Source organism: Muntiacus reevesi, chromosome 2 (genome assembly GCF_963930625.1).
Source record: "Muntiacus reevesi chromosome 2, mMunRee1.1, whole genome shotgun sequence".
NCBI lineage: Eukaryota > Metazoa > Chordata > Mammalia > Artiodactyla > Cervidae > Muntiacus > Muntiacus reevesi.
The window spans coordinates 199,585,974-199,603,919 of record NC_089250.1 but is presented as its reverse complement, the minus strand read 5'-3'; the positions used below and the strand labels follow the sequence as shown (position 1 = coordinate 199,603,919).

Sequence of the window (17,946 nt, the reverse complement as noted above, 5' to 3'; positions counted from 1 at the left end):
AATTTCAGTATTGACCATCTTGTGATGCCCATGTGTAGTGTCATCTCTTGTGTTATTGAAAGAGGTTGTTTGCTTTGACCAGCACATTCTCTTGGCAAAACTGTTAGCCTTGCTCTGCTTCATTCTGTACTCCAAGACCAAACTTGGCTGTTACTCCAGGTATCTCTTGACTTCCTACCTTTGCATTCCAGACCCCTATGATGAAAAGTACATCTTTTTTTGATAGTAGTTTTAGAAGGTTTTCCTAGAACTGTTCAACTTCAACTTCTTAGGATTAGTGGTTGGGGCATAGACTTGGATTACTGTGATAGTGAATGGCTTTCCTTGGAAACAAAAAGAGATCATTCTGTCGTTTTTGAGACTGCACCCAAGTACTGCATTTCGGACTCTGTTGTTGACTGTGAGGGCTACTCTATTTCTTCTAAGGGATTCTTGTCCACCGTAGTAGATATAACTACTCTGCTAAGTGCTGGTAACTCGGAGACGAAGAACACTGCGTGTGTTTCAGCTTCGCCATCTGATGGAGAGGAACGGGACAGCCTGTTCTAAATATATAAGAGGTGAGAGGCTGGTGAGGTCCGAGGACTGAGGCCTCAGGGGTAAGACTGGGCCCAGGAAAGCAGTGCCTCTAGAAGGGGTAGGATCTTTCTCAGTGCAACAGGGAGGGGAGAGCATTTCAGATCATAGCAGCATGCGAGCAAGACATACAGGGCCTGAAGCATGGTGTGTGGGCTGAGCTGGGGGTGGTTGGCAGGTAACGGGGATGTTTATAAGCATACAGGGGCTCCAGTGATGGCGGGCCCTGGGTGCCATGCCAGGCATGTTTAGTTTTATCTAGTGGGGCACTGGCAGATCTTTGGAAAAAAAGATAAAATCAGATTTTCATTTAGAAAAGATCATTCCAGTAACCCCCAGAGGACAGATTAAATGCAAGAAAGGGACAACCACTGTGATCCAGACAAGAAACAGTGAAGACTTGAAAGTAAGGCAGCGGCAGGAACAGGCCCCGGTTCCACAGAAAAGAGACCCACCCAGAATGACCTGTGGGCATTAGAGAGAGGGAAAACTGTGACTTGACCTTAATGGCAGAGGCAGGTAGCTGCTTGTGTCAGCTCTGGTCACTGAGGAGGATCCTGTCCCAGCATTTGTTTGCAGATCCAGGCATTTCTTGATGAAGTCATGGGATTTGCTATTGAAGAAGTAAGTGCCTGAAAGCTGCCGTGTCCAAAGTGATGTTTTTCATAATAAATCACAGTGAAGAATGGGTTGGGGAATTAGGCACGGTTGAGATGTACAACAGTGTCTAGTGTCCTAGCTACACAGGTTCGTATAATCCTGTACACGTTTAAATGTGTGAGCCGAGTGGTGAAGTTGGGCTCAGGAAGAACGGAGCGAAGGTTTTCAGCCTCCATCAAGGCGGTCATCTTCGTTAGAGACAGAGAGTCTACTCCCCAAGCCACGCTAGAGGTTGAGCATCCCATAGAACCTCCCCGCAGGCTTTGTTCCTTCTCAGGAAGGCGCTGACTTCCCTCAGTATGTCTCTGTAAACTGCAGAAGTAAGCTCTATGGTGCTGGTGAGCAGGAGCACTGCACAGGTGTGTGCGAGTGTGAGTTCTGTGTGTAGAGGTGTCCGGGGGCCCCAGGGACGAGCTCTCCCACCGCCACATCTCGTGCCTCTGTGACCATTGGACTGCTGTCTCCCTTGGCTTTGACCGTTCCAAAGAGATGCTCACAGAGCTCATATGTAGAAAGCGCACAATATTCCGGATTGCAATGAACTGACAGCTGCCTTGAGGCTGGGCATCATATTAGGACGATGGCATATTCTGTTAGAGCGTGTTAAAACAGGAAATGAAAGCGTCTGGTGTTCATTGTGCGCCTGACATCCAGCTCCCTCCTGAAGGATGAATAGCATCTGTGTGCCTCATGAGGACGTCCCGGGATTCAGTGAGGAGTGTGAATGCTCCAGGAAGGAAGTTCCACGCACGTAGCTCAGGGCATAATGGCCATCACTTTCATTACAGGATTTTGTCCACAGCTGGGAAGTATCTCTCTGACTCCTTCAGCCCTCGGAGCCTGACCGGTTTTCAAGATAGCATCTTGACAGACAAGAAGAGCTCTGCCAAGAACCCATGGCAAGAATATAATTACCTCCAGAAAGATAGCCCTGCCGAATATGGCAGTTTAATGGAAATACTTTATACCCTCAAGGTATGAGACCAGACTGATGGCATTCTTGCGCTCTTGAAAACTTTTGCCTTGTCACTCACCCTCTTCCTAACTCGGCTTCTCTGCCCCCTGTGTGTGGGACCTGGACTGTGGCAAAGCCTGCTCCTACGTCTCTGTCTCAGTTATGTTGGGGTTTTAAGAAGCCGAGCGACTAAACTTGGGTCAAACCAACTGAAACACACTTGTAGTAGTCAGATTAATGGAGCTTTTTTACTGAAAGGTAGGTTGGAGGATGAGGCTCTGGATCTGCAGCCAGATGAGCTTGCCATTCTTCCCCAGAGTTAATTTGTCAGCAGGATGGGCTGAGCTGGACGGCCCTGGACCCCCACACAGGGACAGAACGTGGGAAGGTGGCCCCCAGCCCATCAGCCAGGGGAGGAGCAAGGGTAGAAAGGCCAGGCATGAGCACCCACTCCCCCAGTGCAAGCTTCTCCATGTGGAAGCACAAGGACGTGGGAATCACTGTTAGATTTGTCTGTCTGCCGTAAAACTGCCCTTGACTTTGAGCTTTGGGCCCCCTTGGGGTCCAGGGGCAGAGCAACTTCATGACAAGTGGAATGAGCCATAGGCTCCCCAAGAATGACCCGAGGTTCTTAGCAGTCCATGACATCCTTTCCAGAAATTTCCTCCCCCCCACCCCCAGTCTGATTTGAATCTCACTCTCTTGATGATAAGTAGAGGAGATAGTCCTCTTCCCAGAGCACCAAATTCAATCTGAAATTATCTGTGTGGGCCTCGCGCTCTGGGGGTGAGTGTACAGTGCCCCCAGGATGTGTCTGAGGCTTCAGTGTTGCACTCACAGGGTCTCCCCTCTGCACCTTGACCCACCAACTGGCTGCTTTTGAGCTTGACAAACACTTCTCGAAGCCATTCTGCAAGCTCACTCATCCATACTCTGTGATTAGGTTAAAGCAGCTCTGTTTATCTTTATTGCTGATCTGATTTATGTCTGTTTGTCGTAATTGGTTCACTAATAATAGCAAAACGAAGGTTACATTTTCCACCTCTGTATTTTCTCAGGCTGTTTGAAATACCTTGGGACTCACACGGGGGGGTGCATGCTCTGATGTACGGCTGAGAATAATTGACTTGACCTCCCTGGGAATCAGGGATCTGTCCTTCACTCTTGTTTCTACTTGACACGTCTCATCAGTTTTTTCCTTTCTTCTGTACCCCCGAGGGACAGTGACAGGTTTGTTTTTCCTAAACTGTCACTCCATGAACTGATACTAGTTTAAGTGCATCAGAATCACCTGGGAAAGTGAATGAACAATATCAAGACTTGGTGGTTCAAGCAGATCCTGGGTGTCTGTGACTCAGCATGTCCCCAGGGGGTCCTGAGCACAGCCAGGATCGGAAACCATCACTGTCAAGAACCCTATCGCCGTTTTCCTTTTAGTGGCTTTTCAAAATGTTTAGCTCATCCCTCGGGTGCATTCAGGGCCTAACAACCTGCCTTCTGCATTTTCTTGTCTTAGGAAAAAGGGTCGAGTAACCACCACCTGCTGTCCGCGTCACGATCGGCTCTGACTCGGCTTAACCAGCAGGCGCACCAGCTGGCTTTCGATTCGGTCTTCCTGCGCATCAAGCAGCAGCTGCTCCTCATTCCCAAGATGGATGTGAGTTTCCCACCAACCGGCCAACGTGCCCCCTCAACCCCTGTGCTGGACCTATCACCCCTTTCCTGAGCCTTAGGAGGGGCCCGCTTTGACACTCCTGGGCTAGAAGCCTCACTGCAGAGTCCCTGTTCTCTTATAATTCATTGTTTAGCCTGACAGTCTTATATATATATATATATATATATATATTTTTTTTTTTTTTTTTCTGTTCCCAAACAATTTGTTCTTCTTAAGGGTTACGTAAGAGATCATCACTAACCCCTGCCAAGGGGCTGTCTCATCTAATTGTAGTCACTGTGATGCTGTGGTTTCAGACTATTTCTTGGGATTATTCCTCTTGCTTGATTAACTTTCACCGTTTGGAGAAGCTTCCCTGTGGCCTCTCAGGGAGAGGCAGGGGAGCTTATGTGCCATTGGATAGGCTGGGGCTGGTCAGAGGAGCTCGCTGTCTGATGAGGTCGAGTTGTTCTCATGCCAGATGTTTGTGGAGACTTGGTTCTGGAACCTTACCCAGGAGAATGCCTTACTGGGTGTGGTCTGGTGTTTTTGAGGGGAGTTTGAAGGGTAATGCTCTTTTCTGTCTTTGATACTCTTGCTGTTTGGTTATTCTTAGAATGCCTTGCTCCCTCTTCTCCGCTTGTCCTTATTGCTTTTCAAGGAATTGCCCCTCAGTCCTCTATTTTCTCTACTGGCTCTTGACTTTCTCTGTGTCCAGAACTCAGGTTTCCTTTCAGATTTCTGAGACAGTCCCCTGATTAATTTTTCTTACAGACTCCTCAAGTCTATTTGGATTTGGCTTTTTTTTTTTTAATCATTCTTCTTCTTTGTTCTCTTTTTGGTGTTTAGGATATTTTAAAAGATAATTTTTGAGGGGACTTCCCTGATGGTCAAGTAGCTAAGACTCCTCACTCCCAATGCGAGGGGCCCAGGTTTGATCCCTGGTCAGGGAATTAGATCCCACATGCGGCACCTCAGACCTGGCACAGCCAAAACAAATAATGAATGAAAGAAAGAGAGAAAGATAATCTTTTGGGAAAGACCCAGTTATGGGTTTTTGCTCACCAATAGATCCTTTGCTTTCTGCTGTCCCCTAAAAAATATACTAGATCGGGAGCCAAGGGCCACTCACTCATTTACTGTATGATTTGGTTAAGTCTTGTGCAAAATGCCATGAGATCTTCTCTAAGCAGATCTTACATTGCTACCATGGGTGGGGCGGGGTTGCATGTTGGGTTGGTGGAGTGGTGACAATTGCTGTCACATCCTAGCGGAGGCGATGTCACCATAGCTATACCCAGACAGCCATCTGTGGTCTTGCTGGATCACATGGCTGAGGCTGGTAGAGCATCTCCTTATCCTTAAAATGGGAATACAGTGATGCTCATCATATTAATATGTGAAGATTAAGTGAGGTTTCATATATGATAGAATTTAACATAGTCCCATCACAGCATAGTTGCTGAATAAGTAGTGGTTTTCTTTTTTTTTCTGTGATTATCAGTTTTTAAGAGTAGTGATAGTTTTTAAACATTAAAAATTACTCATTTTCAGAAATTCGAACAATACAGGAAAGTACAAAGAATAAAAGCAATAAACCCCTCCAAGGTCCCTCCATCCAGAAATCATCAAGCCAGACATATCTTTCTGTCCATTCACATGCTGAGGGCTGGGTGGGCATTGGTAGATAGATGGTCCATAGGAAGAAATGGAATTGTACTACTCATGCTGATTTTTTAAAAAATAAAATGTGTGCAGTATAAATTTTATTTGACTTTAGAAAACAAAGATAAATGAACCAAAGGAATGGTTGATCTTGAAGCAATAGTTTCTTCACCATGAAAGATATCAGTTCCCAGAAGATCTCCGCAAGATCAAGAAAGAAAGATTATAAAAACTACTGATAGATGGAGTCACTGTTTTTGTTAGTCACGTTTCCATTTTAGGTAGATACTAGCATTGATTCACCTGCCCTGAAAGCCGATGGGATTAGCATTCCTTCCGTCTCTCATCTCCCTTCCCCAGCCTCCCAGGTTTGGTTGTTTTTATCATTTTTATTTTGTCAGAGATTAAAACTCTTGGGCTCCTGTTCTGAAACCTCAGTTCTGCCAGTCATTTAGTCTTCTTCTTCATTGAGCTGGGCTTGGTGCCTGCACCGTCGCTTCCCCTCTACTTCTGCATTCCACGCTCATTGTTCTGCCCCGTCCTTGGCTGCCTGATCTCACCTTCTCTTTCAGGCCTCACCGCAAGGGCTCAGGCGCTGGGAACGGATGCAGGCAGCTCTGGAGATTAGGGGGAATTCTAATGAAATTAGAATGAAAGCGCACAATACAAAGACAAACACTTTTGGCCTTAAGGATTTGAAAACTAAACCCTGGTCTTTAAATGTTTGTTTTTAATGTTTGCTGGTAAATTGTGGTGCCCTTGTCCGTTACAAGAGTATAAACCAACACCATATTCCCTTTCAAGATAGGCTGGTGAAGTTTACCTACGTTACCTGGTGAAAGACGGTTGGAAAAGCCCCTTTGAAGGAAATTTGGAGTTGAAAAATAATCCACACCATTTCCTTATTGACCTCTTCAGGTCCACCCCCTCTGCCCACCTTTCAGGCCCTCCCCCATCAGTCCACCCGGTCTCGCCCTTATTCCCAAGTACTTTTCCACTCTGGCTCTTCTTCCCTCCACCCTCATCTTAGCTCCCCCCCACCCCCCACCCCCCGCCTCCTCTGCGAAGCCATCCCCGGGCCTGCAGCCCACGGCGCCTGTCCCTTAGATGCTGTGCCCTCTCCCCGTGGCTCAGCCCCGGCTCCTGGCCTCCCCTCCCTCTGCCCGCCCTTCACCACCTCTGCTCCCTCGCTGAGCCCCTCTTTGCCAAGACTCTCCCACCAGGTTGCATGGTTGCCTCTTTTTAAATCTGTCTCCATCTGTCTCCATGGCCACTGCCCTGGTTTGGGTTCTCGTCGTCTCTGAATTGTTTCTTGAGCCTCTCCACCCACAGTCCTTCTGAGAATTGCTGCATCAATCTTCATAAAGCGTTGCTTTGATTTTGTCTCAGCACATTCAGATCCCTTCCCTGGCTCCGCACAGTCAATGTGATAGTCTATTTTTAAAAACTTTTTATTATGGGAAAATTTCCTACATATATGCAAGAGTAGAGGGAAGAGTGTAATAAACTGTGTGTCTTCATCACCCTGTTTTGACACTGCTCAGCTCTTGGCTGTCCTGTGTCCTATATGCCCACTTATCTAAAATAAGAGCTCTAGGGACTTACCTGGGTGGCACAGTGGATAAGAATCCACCTGCCGGTGCAGGGGACACGGGTTTGATCCCTGGTCCGGGAAGATCCCACATGCCACAGAGCGATGAAGCCTGTGCACCACAGCAAGAGAAACCACCTCAGTGAGAAGCCTGCCCTCCACAGCACAGAGTAGCCCCTGCTTGCCACAACTGGAGAAAGCAAAGTAGCAAGGACCCAGCGCAGCCAAAAATAAATAAATAGAGCTCTCAACTTAATCACAATACCATAATTCCCCCTAAAAATAAAATTAAAATAATTCCTTAATGTCATCAATTAATGTTCAAATTTCTGATTGTCTTATAAATGTCATGATTTGAACCAGGATCCAGACTAGCTCTGCACATTGGTGGGTATGTCTTTTATATCTCTTTTGAGACGTAACAGGTTACCTTCCCATCTCTCTCTCTCCCTCCCTTCCTCCTTCCCTGCCCCTATCTCTTTTCTCTCTCTCTCGTTTCTCCTTTTTTTAGCCCAGTGTTCACACTGTGCATTCTCTTTCCAGTCTTTCCTCTCTGCACCTCATGCATCCTCTGGCCAGCCCCTTCTCTTGGGCTCTTGTTGCTCTGAACTCTTATTGTATAAAATTGACATCCGCTGCTGAGAACTCCTGAAGTGGAAGCCTGTGTGTGTGTGTGTGTGTGTGTGTGTGTGTGTGTGTAGGTGTAGGGGGTCTAGGGTGGGAATGTGTCGGGGGTCTCGGTTCCCCCAAGGAGAGCAAGAACCAAGATGAGCCATTTCTTTGTCTCTCCCTACAAAGCCTGGTACATCATAGGCATTCAGTGCGCGTGCCTGACCCGTGCGTCCCTCCCCGTGGGGTGGGAGTTAACTGAAGAAAAGTAGGATGGTTTGCAATGAAAGGATTCTCAGAAAAGAGCAGGGAGTTTAGTAAACTATAGGGGCAGGGCTGGGGAAGAAAAGACTTTGTCTAGAGCAGGCAAATTAAGAGTTGAGTTGGTGCTCGAGAGCATGGGGAGGAGGGCTGCCCCTTGGCCTGGCTCCCTGGCCGGGAGCCCAGGGGCAGACATGGTCATGCCATTCCCGGAAAGCTACTTAGAGGATCAAGCAACCAGATCGGTCTCAGGTGGCTGCAGGGAGCAGCTACCATGTGACCTCAGGAGTCCCTCCAGGAGTCCAGCCAGCAAGGGCCTTGCTTTCCAGGCTGGCTCTAGGGTGACCTGGGTAAGAATTAAGAAGCTAGACCTCTGTGTGAAGGCGTGCTGGGCTGACCTCTGTGACCACGTGTATGCCGGTAACTGATCTAACTCTATAGAGGGGCCTGGGAAGGCTCCACAGTGATGTCGTGGTTCTGCTAAATGACAAAAGGAGACATGTCAGTGCTGCCGGTCTCCAGACAGGGGGTCAGGAGAGTACAGAGGGGCTGCCGGTGGGGTCTGGAGCCTCCTCATCCCTTTCCCACTGAGTTCTGAGTCAGCTGAGACCTAGATCCAGGAAGCAGGTGGATCAAAAGCAGCAGCTTTACCTTAGTGGCAGCAGTTGGTGAACATGCTTTGGATATTCCTGTAACCAGACAGGGCTTCCGACTCAGATGTGGTCTCTGGGGAGGGCTTTAGGGGGGTCTTGGTCTCTACAGAGTGCAGGCTGATGACCCCAGAGTTAATGAGGCTGCCTGTGCCCGGCAGAGAAACCCAGAATGAGAATAACCAGCTCTTTCTCTCGCCTTCCGAGAAAGGTGAACAGAGTGTCGGTTCCCATTGAATAGTTGAGTCGGGAAGGTGGGACTTCCTGCTTTATGGATTTTTAAGGATCAGAAAGGATGCAGAGAGAGAGAGAAAGGATTGCTTCCTCTGTGGCGGGCTTCCTGGTGATGACTGGAGGAAGAGAAACCCCTGCCCTGCCACGTGGCGATGACGCCAGAGGCCGGCTCTGAGCAGAGACGGCGCCTGCGGTGGGTGCCGCGTTCTTCATGTGCCTTCCCGTGCTGCCTAGGTGCCTTGAGCCTGACTGCTTCCTCTGCTTCCTCCCCTAGAGCTGGAACACTGCGGGCATTGGAGAAACCCTGACCGATGACCTGCCCACATTCAGTCTCACCCCGCTCGAGTACATCAGCAACGTAAGGGCCTCTGCACGCTTCTCTCTCGGCTGCTCACGGCATCTGAGACCGCGTCTCGTCTGACCCTGCCAGGTGCAGTGGTCCTGGCTGCCCCGGTGCTTTGGGACAGTCTCCATCCACAGCCAGGAGTTTGAGGAAATGCAGCTGACTTCCTTAAGTCAGCTGGTGAAACACACGTGGATTTTGGAGCCTAACACATTCCTGCCCCTGCCCCATGCCTCTCAATGTGAGATGTGGCCAATACCTGAGGGCTTCAAAGTGCAAGTCCAGTAGGACAGGGCCCCCAACCTTTAGGATCTAGCGCTTAATGATCTGAGGTCGATAAAGCTAATGTAATAATACTAGAAGAAAAATGTACAATAAATGTAATGCGCTTGAGTTATCCCCAAACCACACCCCCAGCCATGGAAAAATTGTCTTCTATGAAACTGGTCCCTGGTGCCAAAGATGTGGGAGACCACTGCAGTAGGAGATTCAGAACTTGGGAAGATGGGAAGCAGGTGGTCAAATTCTGCATGACTTTTTGGAAGAACAGTGTATCGTAGTTCTGAGTTCAAATCCAAAAAGCATGTAGTGAGCTCCTACCTTATACCAGGTCTGTGTGCTTATGTTGAATTTCATAGCAGCAAGTACATCTCTTCCCTGGTGGCTCAGATGGTGAAGAAGCTGCCTGCAGTGTGGGAGACTTGGGTTTGATCCCTTGGTTGGGAAGGTCCCCTGGAGGGGACTACCCACTCCAGGATTCTTGCTTGGAGAATTCCATGGACACAGGAGCCTGTCCATGGGGTTGCAAAGAGTTGGACACAACTGAGTGACTAATACTTTCACTTTCAAGTAAATCTCTTAACAAGAATTTTAGTTATTTATACAGGCTTAATGTTAACAAAGAACAGAATGAGCCTTGCAGGGGAACAACGGCACTTCAAATCCTTTGCCCCTTCACCTTTCACCCTTGGGAGTTGATTGTCTCCCAGACATCTGCATGTGGCCTCTCCTTTCATTGCCCTTCCTACAGTCCAGTGCTGTTGTTTTTAAATGTCGGTGAACCTAAGAAATACCATCTGGGAGCAGCAGATCCCAATCATGTCTTCCCCATACTGTGGGAGAGTTCTGTGATTTTTCAGGGGTGATTTTGAGATGCGTGATCTCTGCCATGAGCGTTCACTTTAAGACCCATTGTAAGTCATGAAAAGATGGAAAAGAATTTTAAACTGATAAGAACAGATACTACACTTGATCTTAGCCAAAAGGCCGAGAAGCGATGGAAAAGAATTTTAAAAGTAAATGCTGTACAGTTAGAGGAAGCCTGTGTGATCCCACTGGTGAGTAGCAAAGAGAATGGCCTTCCTCACTCTATTCATTGAGCAGCGTCAGGTCCACAAGGCAGTTGTTTTCCTGTTTTTCAGGGCATTATCCAATATCCTGGACCGAGGGAGCTAAAAATGTGAGTTGGTCTTTACAACCAATGAGAAGACTCTCATTTTTAGGATTGAGACTTGTGTGGCGGTGGTGGTTTAGTCGCTAAGTCGTGTCCGACTCTTGCGACCCCATGGACGGTAGCCTGCCAGGGTCCTCTGTCCATGGGATTCTCCAGGCAAGAATACTGGAGTGGGTTGCCATTTCCTTCTCCAGACTTGTGTGTTGCAGTGTGAATTGATTCCAGAAATGATGTTGCTTCGAAGGGACTTGAAAGGTTTTCAAATTGACTTTTTAAAAATTATTTATTTACCATTTTTGGTCCTGCTGGATCTCGATTGCTATGCTTGGGCTTTCTCCAGACGCAGTGGCTTCTCCTGTGGTGGAGCACGGCTCTCGAGTGTGAAGGCTTCAGTAGCTGAGGCGCACAAGTTTAGTTGCCCTGAGGCTTGTGGGATCTTCCCAGACCAGGGATCACACCCTGCATTGGCAGGCGGATTCTTAACCACCGGACCACCAGGGAAGCCCAGACCGAGGTTTATCTTCACAACAACTTCGTGAGCCAGTTGGCGGCAGCCGTGTTTTCACATCAGCAGCACCGAGGCTCTGGGGTGTGGGAGTGGGGCGGGGAAGCCATTTATCCGCTGGCCGCTCTCTTAGGATGCCAGGATGCTGTTTGTGTGTTTCACACAGGATTAATTTCATCCTTGCCACAGCCCTTTGAAGTAAGTGTGAGATCACCCTCATTTCAGAGATGATGAAACCAAGGCTCTGGCTGGCAAAGTCGGGCTGTGTGCCCGACGTCACACAGTGGGAGAGCCAGAACTCAAACCCTGGTCCTCTGACCATAGAGTTTTTCATGTTTCCTGAGTCACTGCGCTCACCTAGACAGGATATTGAGGAGTATTTACTATTCAATAATACAGTAGACAGACCTCTAGAGGTCTGATGATAAGCATCTTTTCCCACATTGATTTCCAAAAATTAAACATAGAACTCCCGGGAGAAACCTGGTGTCATGGAATCTCTCTAGGAATCACAGTGATCCCCACAATCTGAGACCCATTAATTGAAGTTTGAGGTGTCAGATTATTGAAAATTTATACCTGACACTTTGCCTTGTTGGTGGATGCCCTCACCCACACAGAACTGTGTGAGCATTATAAGGGGATGAAATAGGAAAAGGTCCATGGAAAAAATAAAACAGCATAGATGCAAGGCATAATGATGACGATTCTTTATTTCAAGTAAAACTGGCTACAGGTTAAAGAGGTAGCAAATACAGGAATATGCCTGTGATCTCTGCACATAGTAGGTGTTCAGGAAGTACTGGCTGAGTGGAACTAAAATGGAGAAATTCTAACCCCAAAAGTCAGCATCCTTCTCTTCCTCCAGCCTTGGGGGAAAATGATGATTTTGTTGTCATTTCAAGCTGCAATGTACAGTGGTTGTGGTTATTAGCAAGGGGCACGACCACTTGTCTAGTTTGAATAAAAGATTGTGCTAAGTAAAAGAAAAGGTGCTAATTTCATTAATTTTACCATCTGTGTATGTACCTCTTTAAAAGGAGACCAAACTAACAATTTTTTATTAGCACAGTGGGCTGCATTAAATGTTTGGAAATGAAGGCGTTAATCTGGGCTGGTAGCTTTTGGGAGTCTGCCTTAACTTCTGGAAGCCTGCCACCGTCTGGGTGTATGTAAGGGCAGAGTGAGAAGATCCTTCTTGGATAGTCCTGGAACCTTAGCTTGCAGAATCAGTATCAACTCTTAAGTGGGAATGAATGTATAGAATCAATATGAAGCCAAAAAAAGCAACAGGCTCCAGTATCTTTTAAAAAAATGTATATTACATCATCATAACCTGAAAATCAATCTCATTTTGGAACAAAACATATCCTTACCTTATGCTTACCTTTACTTTGTACTAAACAATTGTGAGTTGTAATAGAAATAGTTGTCTAAAATGTATGCATGATGACACACACATGACTAACCCTGAGTTACTTTATGGCTCATCTTTAATGTCTTGTAACCCTACCTTTGCGATTCTTCACCAACCAAGAAGGTTTATTTTCTAGAGTTTGTGTTTTGAAAACATACAATTTTCCCTCCAGATTAGTTTATAAACTGCTTTTTCTCCCCCCAACAAAACTCCTTCCTTCACCTGATTCAGTAAACTGGAAGGAGGAGACCCAGATCCAAATCCAAAAGACACAATTGAAATTCTTGCTTGACCATGCACTTGTTGCCATTAGCATCTTACCGGTTTTTCATCCATGAACAATAATAATAACATATTTACACAAGCGCTTTAAATTTTACAAAGCACTCTGGTAATCCATTACTCATTTGGGGTAGAGCTCACATTGAGTGCATTCCAGAAATATTGAGGCCATTAGTGAGAAGGATGAATCTATGATCTACATGCAAACCGGCAGTACTTTTATTTTTCAGACGTTGCCTAACCCACATTGCCACACTCTGGACAGATCAGGCCTGGGGCCGCCAGCAGGTCTCGCAGTTTTGTCTGCCCACCGTTCGCCTTCGCATGAACGTACTGCATGCAATCATTACGCGCATGCGTCAGCGCCGGGCTGACAGCGCTCTCTTTTGTTTCAGATCGGGCAGTATATCATGTCCCTCCCCCTGAACCTGGAGCCCTTCGTGACTCAGGAGGACTCAGCCTTAGAGCTGGCCTTGCATGCCGGGAAGCTGCCGTTTCCTCCTGAGCAAGGTGAGAGAGACGTGCGGGACAGGGAGCAGTGGGCTGGGATGTGATGGCAGGCTCCTTGCAGCCTCACCCGCATCACACACACGCCCCCCACGTGCCCACTGAAATAGGTGTCCGAGTGCACAGGAGTGGCTGGGAGAGACTGGGGTTCTCTTGTACCTACGGAGGGACTTCTGCAGGACGGAGGGGGTAAGGGAAGGCTCACTGCGTGCAGCGTGTCCCGGGGTGAACCCCCCGAGTGCCCTCAGCGGGGAGGTGGTGGCAGGTGGGCCTGGGCTCATGGGCACTTGCTGATGACAGACGGGAGCTCACGGGGCGAGGGGCTCGCTAGGTGCGCTCTCTGCTCACCCTCTCTGTGGGCCACGTGCAGAGTAAAGTGGGCCCTTGTAAGAACAGTTCTTGTCAGAACAAAAATAAACTCTCCAGCACAGAGGTTTGCATTTCCTGTCCAATTGCCTCTGACTGCAGCAAGCTCCCAACTCCCCAAGGCTCCTGGGTCTATAAACTGACAAGGTAAAAATAGGACATGTGAACACCTTTCCTTTTCCTCATTATGTCGGCCTGACAGATTTGAAGAGGGGCCACGTACTCTCTGATCAAAAATCATCTTATCTCTAAATTGGGCACGATAGGCCTCCCTCTTTAAGGCTGAACAGACAGAAAAAAAGAATCACTTGGTGTATAAAGGATTCAGCAGCTCAAGAGGAGGCACCACACTGAAAATAAAATCACATTGAAAGATTATAAACTAAGGGTTGCCAAAAGGGATCTCATGTAAATGCAGATTAGAAAAAAGATGACTACATCACTGTTAGAAGAAGTTGAATCAGAAGATAATAAATAGGACTAAATGATTCTTTACGTGGGTAACAGGTGGATTCCATAGTGAACCTGTAGTAGTCAGGTACCCTAGTGTGTCTAGTAACGCAGCACCGATGCATATAAAGAAGAAGCTGATAGACGTGTAATGGCAAAACCACATGAGTACTGAGAAAACGTCATACCTCTCATTTAGGCTTTGATGGGAAAATTAATAAGAAAATAGAAATTGTTCCTATAATCAGCGTTTTTGACTGAATCAATATGTCCAAGTTTTTATCCCACAGAGAATTAGGATTGTTGTCAAATTTCCACAAACTGTTTGTAAAAGTAATACAAATAAAAGCTGTAAGTTTCATAGGATTATAAATATTAATGATACTCATATAATTTTTTTGGCTGCACCACCTGACATGTGAGATCTTAGATCCCTGACTAGGGATTGAATCCAGACTTCCTGCAGTGGAAGCGTGGAGTCTTAACCATTGGACTGCCAGGAAATCCCTGATACTCATATAATTTTTGAAAAAAAGAATAATTCTGTTTAAACTTCAGATTTAAAATGTGAAACCTGCTAAGCTAACCTATGAGTGAGTATTAATTAATCTTAGGGATAAGGAAGAGAAGAGTTTGAAATGAAAGAAATTGTAGAAAGTATAAATGATAAGCTGGAAGAAATAGCAGCATATATGATAGATGATGGTTAATATCCTCATTTTATAAAAGTGCTTATGAATCAGTAAGAAAAGAATGAACACCCACAGAGAATTAAGTAAATAACCTGAAGGCATTCAAATCAGCTAAAATGTATGAAGAAATGTTTAACCTCAGTAATTCTCAAAAAGCTGCAAATGAAAGTAACATAGTTTATTTTTTATAACCTATCAAATTGACTGTATATACATCCATATATTTTAAGTTTTTATTTAATATTTGGCAAGGTGGAGGAAAACAGTTTAAATTGTACGGTTTGAATTCCTGAAGGACTATTTGACATAAGATCAAAGGCCTTAAAAATGTGTATACCTTTTAGATCAGGAATTCTGCTATATAAGTGTGCTAATAAAATAATCATGAGCATAACTTTATGAATATGCATCCCAGCATTGTTTATAAAAGCAAAGCATCAGAAAGAAAAATAAATTTGATTAGAATTTTTTTGGTATATCTGTAGATCTAAATGCTATACACCCATTGAAACATTCAGTTCTGTCTTGACTCTTTGTGACCCCATGGACTGCAACTCGCCAGGCTTCCCTGTCCATCACCAACTCCTAGAGCTTGCTCAAGCTCATGTCCATTGAGTCGGTGATGCTATCCAACCGTCTCATCCTCTGTCATCCCCTTCTCCTCCTGCCTTCCGTCTTTCCCAGCATCAGGATCTTTTCCAGTGAGTCAGTTCTTTGAATCAGGTGGCCAAAGTATTGAAGCTTCAGCTTTAGCATCAGTCCTTCCAAAGAATATTCAGAACTGATTTCCTTTAGGATTGACTGATCCCCTTGGAGTCCAAGGAGTCTCAAGAGTCTTCTCCAACCCCACAGTTCAAAAGCATCAATTCTTAGGTGCTCAGCTTTCTTTATGATCCAGTGCTCACATCCATACATGACTACTGGAAAAACCATAACTTGGACCACATGGGCCTTTGTCGGCAAAGTAATATCTCTGCTTTTTAATATGCTGTCTAGGTTTGTCATAGCTTTTCTTCCAAGGAGCAAGCGTCTTTTAATTTCATGGCTGCACTCACCATCTGCAATGATTTTTGGAGCCCCCTCCAAAATAATCTATCATTGTTTCCATTGTTTCCCCATCTATTTGCCATGAAGTGATGGGACCAGATGCCATGATATTAGTTTTTTGAATGTTGAGTTTTAAGCCAGCTTTTTCACTCTTCTCTTTCACTTCCATCAAGAGGCTCTTCAGTTCCTCTTCACTTTCTGCCATAAGGATGGTGTCTTCTGCATATCTGAGATTATTGGTATTTCTCTATGCAGTCTTGATTCCAGCTTATGCTTCATCCAGCCTGGCATTTTGTATGATGTACTCTACATATAAGTTAAATAAACAGGATGACAGTATACAGCCTTGACATCCTCCTTTCTCAATTTGGAACCAGTCCATTGTTTCATGTCCAGTTCTAACTGTTGCTTCTTGAATTGCACACAAATTTCTCAGGAGGCAGGTCAGGTGGTCTGGTATTCCCATCTCTTTAAGAATTTTCTATAGTTTGTTGTGATCCACACAGTCAAAGGCGTTGGTGTAGTCAATAAAGCAGAAGTAGATTTTTTCTGGAACTCTCTTGCTTTTTCAGTGATCCAGTGGATGTTGGCAATTTGATCTCTGGTTCCTCTGCCTTTTCTAAAACCAGCTTGAACATCTGGAAGTTCTTGGTTCACGTACTGCTGAAGCCTGGCTTGGAGAATTTTCAGCATAACTTTGCTAGTGTGTGAGATGAGTGCAATTGTATGGTAGTTTGAACATTCTTTGGCATTGCCTTTCTTTGGGATTGGAATGTAAACTGACCTTTTCCAGTCCTGTGGCCACTGCTGAGTTTTCCAAATTTGCTGGCATATGGAGTACAGCATTTGCAGAGTGTTATCTTTTAGGATTTGAAATAGCTCAGCTGGAATTCCATCACCCCCACTAGCTTTGGTGGTAGTGATGCTTCCTAAGGCCCACTTGACTTCACATTCCAGGATGTCTGACTCTAGGTGACTGATCACACCATCATGGTTATCTGGGTCATGAAGATCTTTTTTGTATAGTTCTTCTGTGTATTCTTGCCACCTCTTCTTAATATCTTCTGCATCTGTTAGGTCCCTACGGTTTGTCATTTATTGTGCCCGTCTTTGCATGAAATGTTCCCTTGGTATCTCTGATTTTCTTGAGGCTATCTCTAGTCTTTCCCATTCTACTGTCTTCCTCTATTTCTTTGCATTGATCACTGAGGAAGGCTTTCTTATCTCTCCTTGCTGTTCTTTGGAACTCTGCATTCAGATGGGTCAGTCTTTCCTCTTCTCCTTTGCCTTTCGCTTTTCTTCTTTTCTCAGCTATTTGTAAGGCCTCCTCAGACAACCATTTTGCCTTTTTGCATTTCTTTTTCTTGGTGCTGGTCTTGATCACTGCCTCCTGTACAAGGTCACGAACCTCTGTCCATAGTTCTTCAGGCACTCTGTCAGATCCCTTGAATCTATTTCTCACTTCCACTGTATAATCATAAAGGATTTGGTTTAGATCATACCTGAATGGTCTAGTGGTCTTCCCTACTTTCTTCAATTTCAGTCTGAATTTGGCAATAAGGAGTCAATGATCTGAGCCACAGTCAGCTCCCAGTCTTGTTTTTGCTGACTGTATAGAGCTCCTCCATCTTCGACTGCAAAGAATATAGTCAGTCTGATTTCGGTATTATCCATCTGGTGATGTCAGTGTGTAGAGTTGTGTCTTGTGTTGTTGGAAAAGGATGTTTGCTATGACCAGTTCATTCTCTTGGCAAAACTCTGTTAGCCTTTGCCCTGCTTCATTTTGTACTCCAAGACCAAACTTGGCTATTACTCCAGGTATCTCTTGACTTCCTTGTTTTACATTTCAATCCCCTATGATGAAAAGGACATCTTTTTTTGGTGTTAGTTCTAGAATGTTTTGTAGATCATCATAAAACCGTTCAACTTCAGTTTCTTCAGTATTAGTGGTTGGGGCGTAGACTTGGATTACTGTGATACTGAATGGTTTGCTTGGAAATGAACAGAGATCATCCTGTCATTTTTGAGA

The 17,946-nt window shown here is 45.7% G+C and overlaps 1 protein-coding gene and 1 pseudogene across 2 annotated transcripts in view; one reads left to right on the top strand and one right to left on the bottom strand.

The window, feature by feature from the left end:
- The window catches only part of COG7 (component of oligomeric golgi complex 7), an 88,511-nt gene that overhangs the window by 60,231 nt on the left and 10,334 nt on the right, over nt 1-17,946 (top strand). The window contains exons 12-15 of one of the 2 annotated variants that reach the window (XM_065924498.1): nt 2,025-2,211; nt 3,708-3,848; nt 9,130-9,213; nt 13,251-13,365. In XM_065924498.1, coding sequence (XP_065780570.1) covers nt 2,025-2,211; nt 3,708-3,848; nt 9,130-9,213; nt 13,251-13,365 — 527 coding nt within the window. The remainder of the gene's footprint in view (nt 1-2,024; nt 2,212-3,707; nt 3,849-9,129; nt 9,214-13,250; nt 13,366-17,946) is intronic. The other variant, XM_065924499.1, reaches the window with a different exon arrangement.
- On the bottom strand, nt 10,402-10,476 carry LOC136161935 (U2 spliceosomal RNA; annotated as a pseudogene).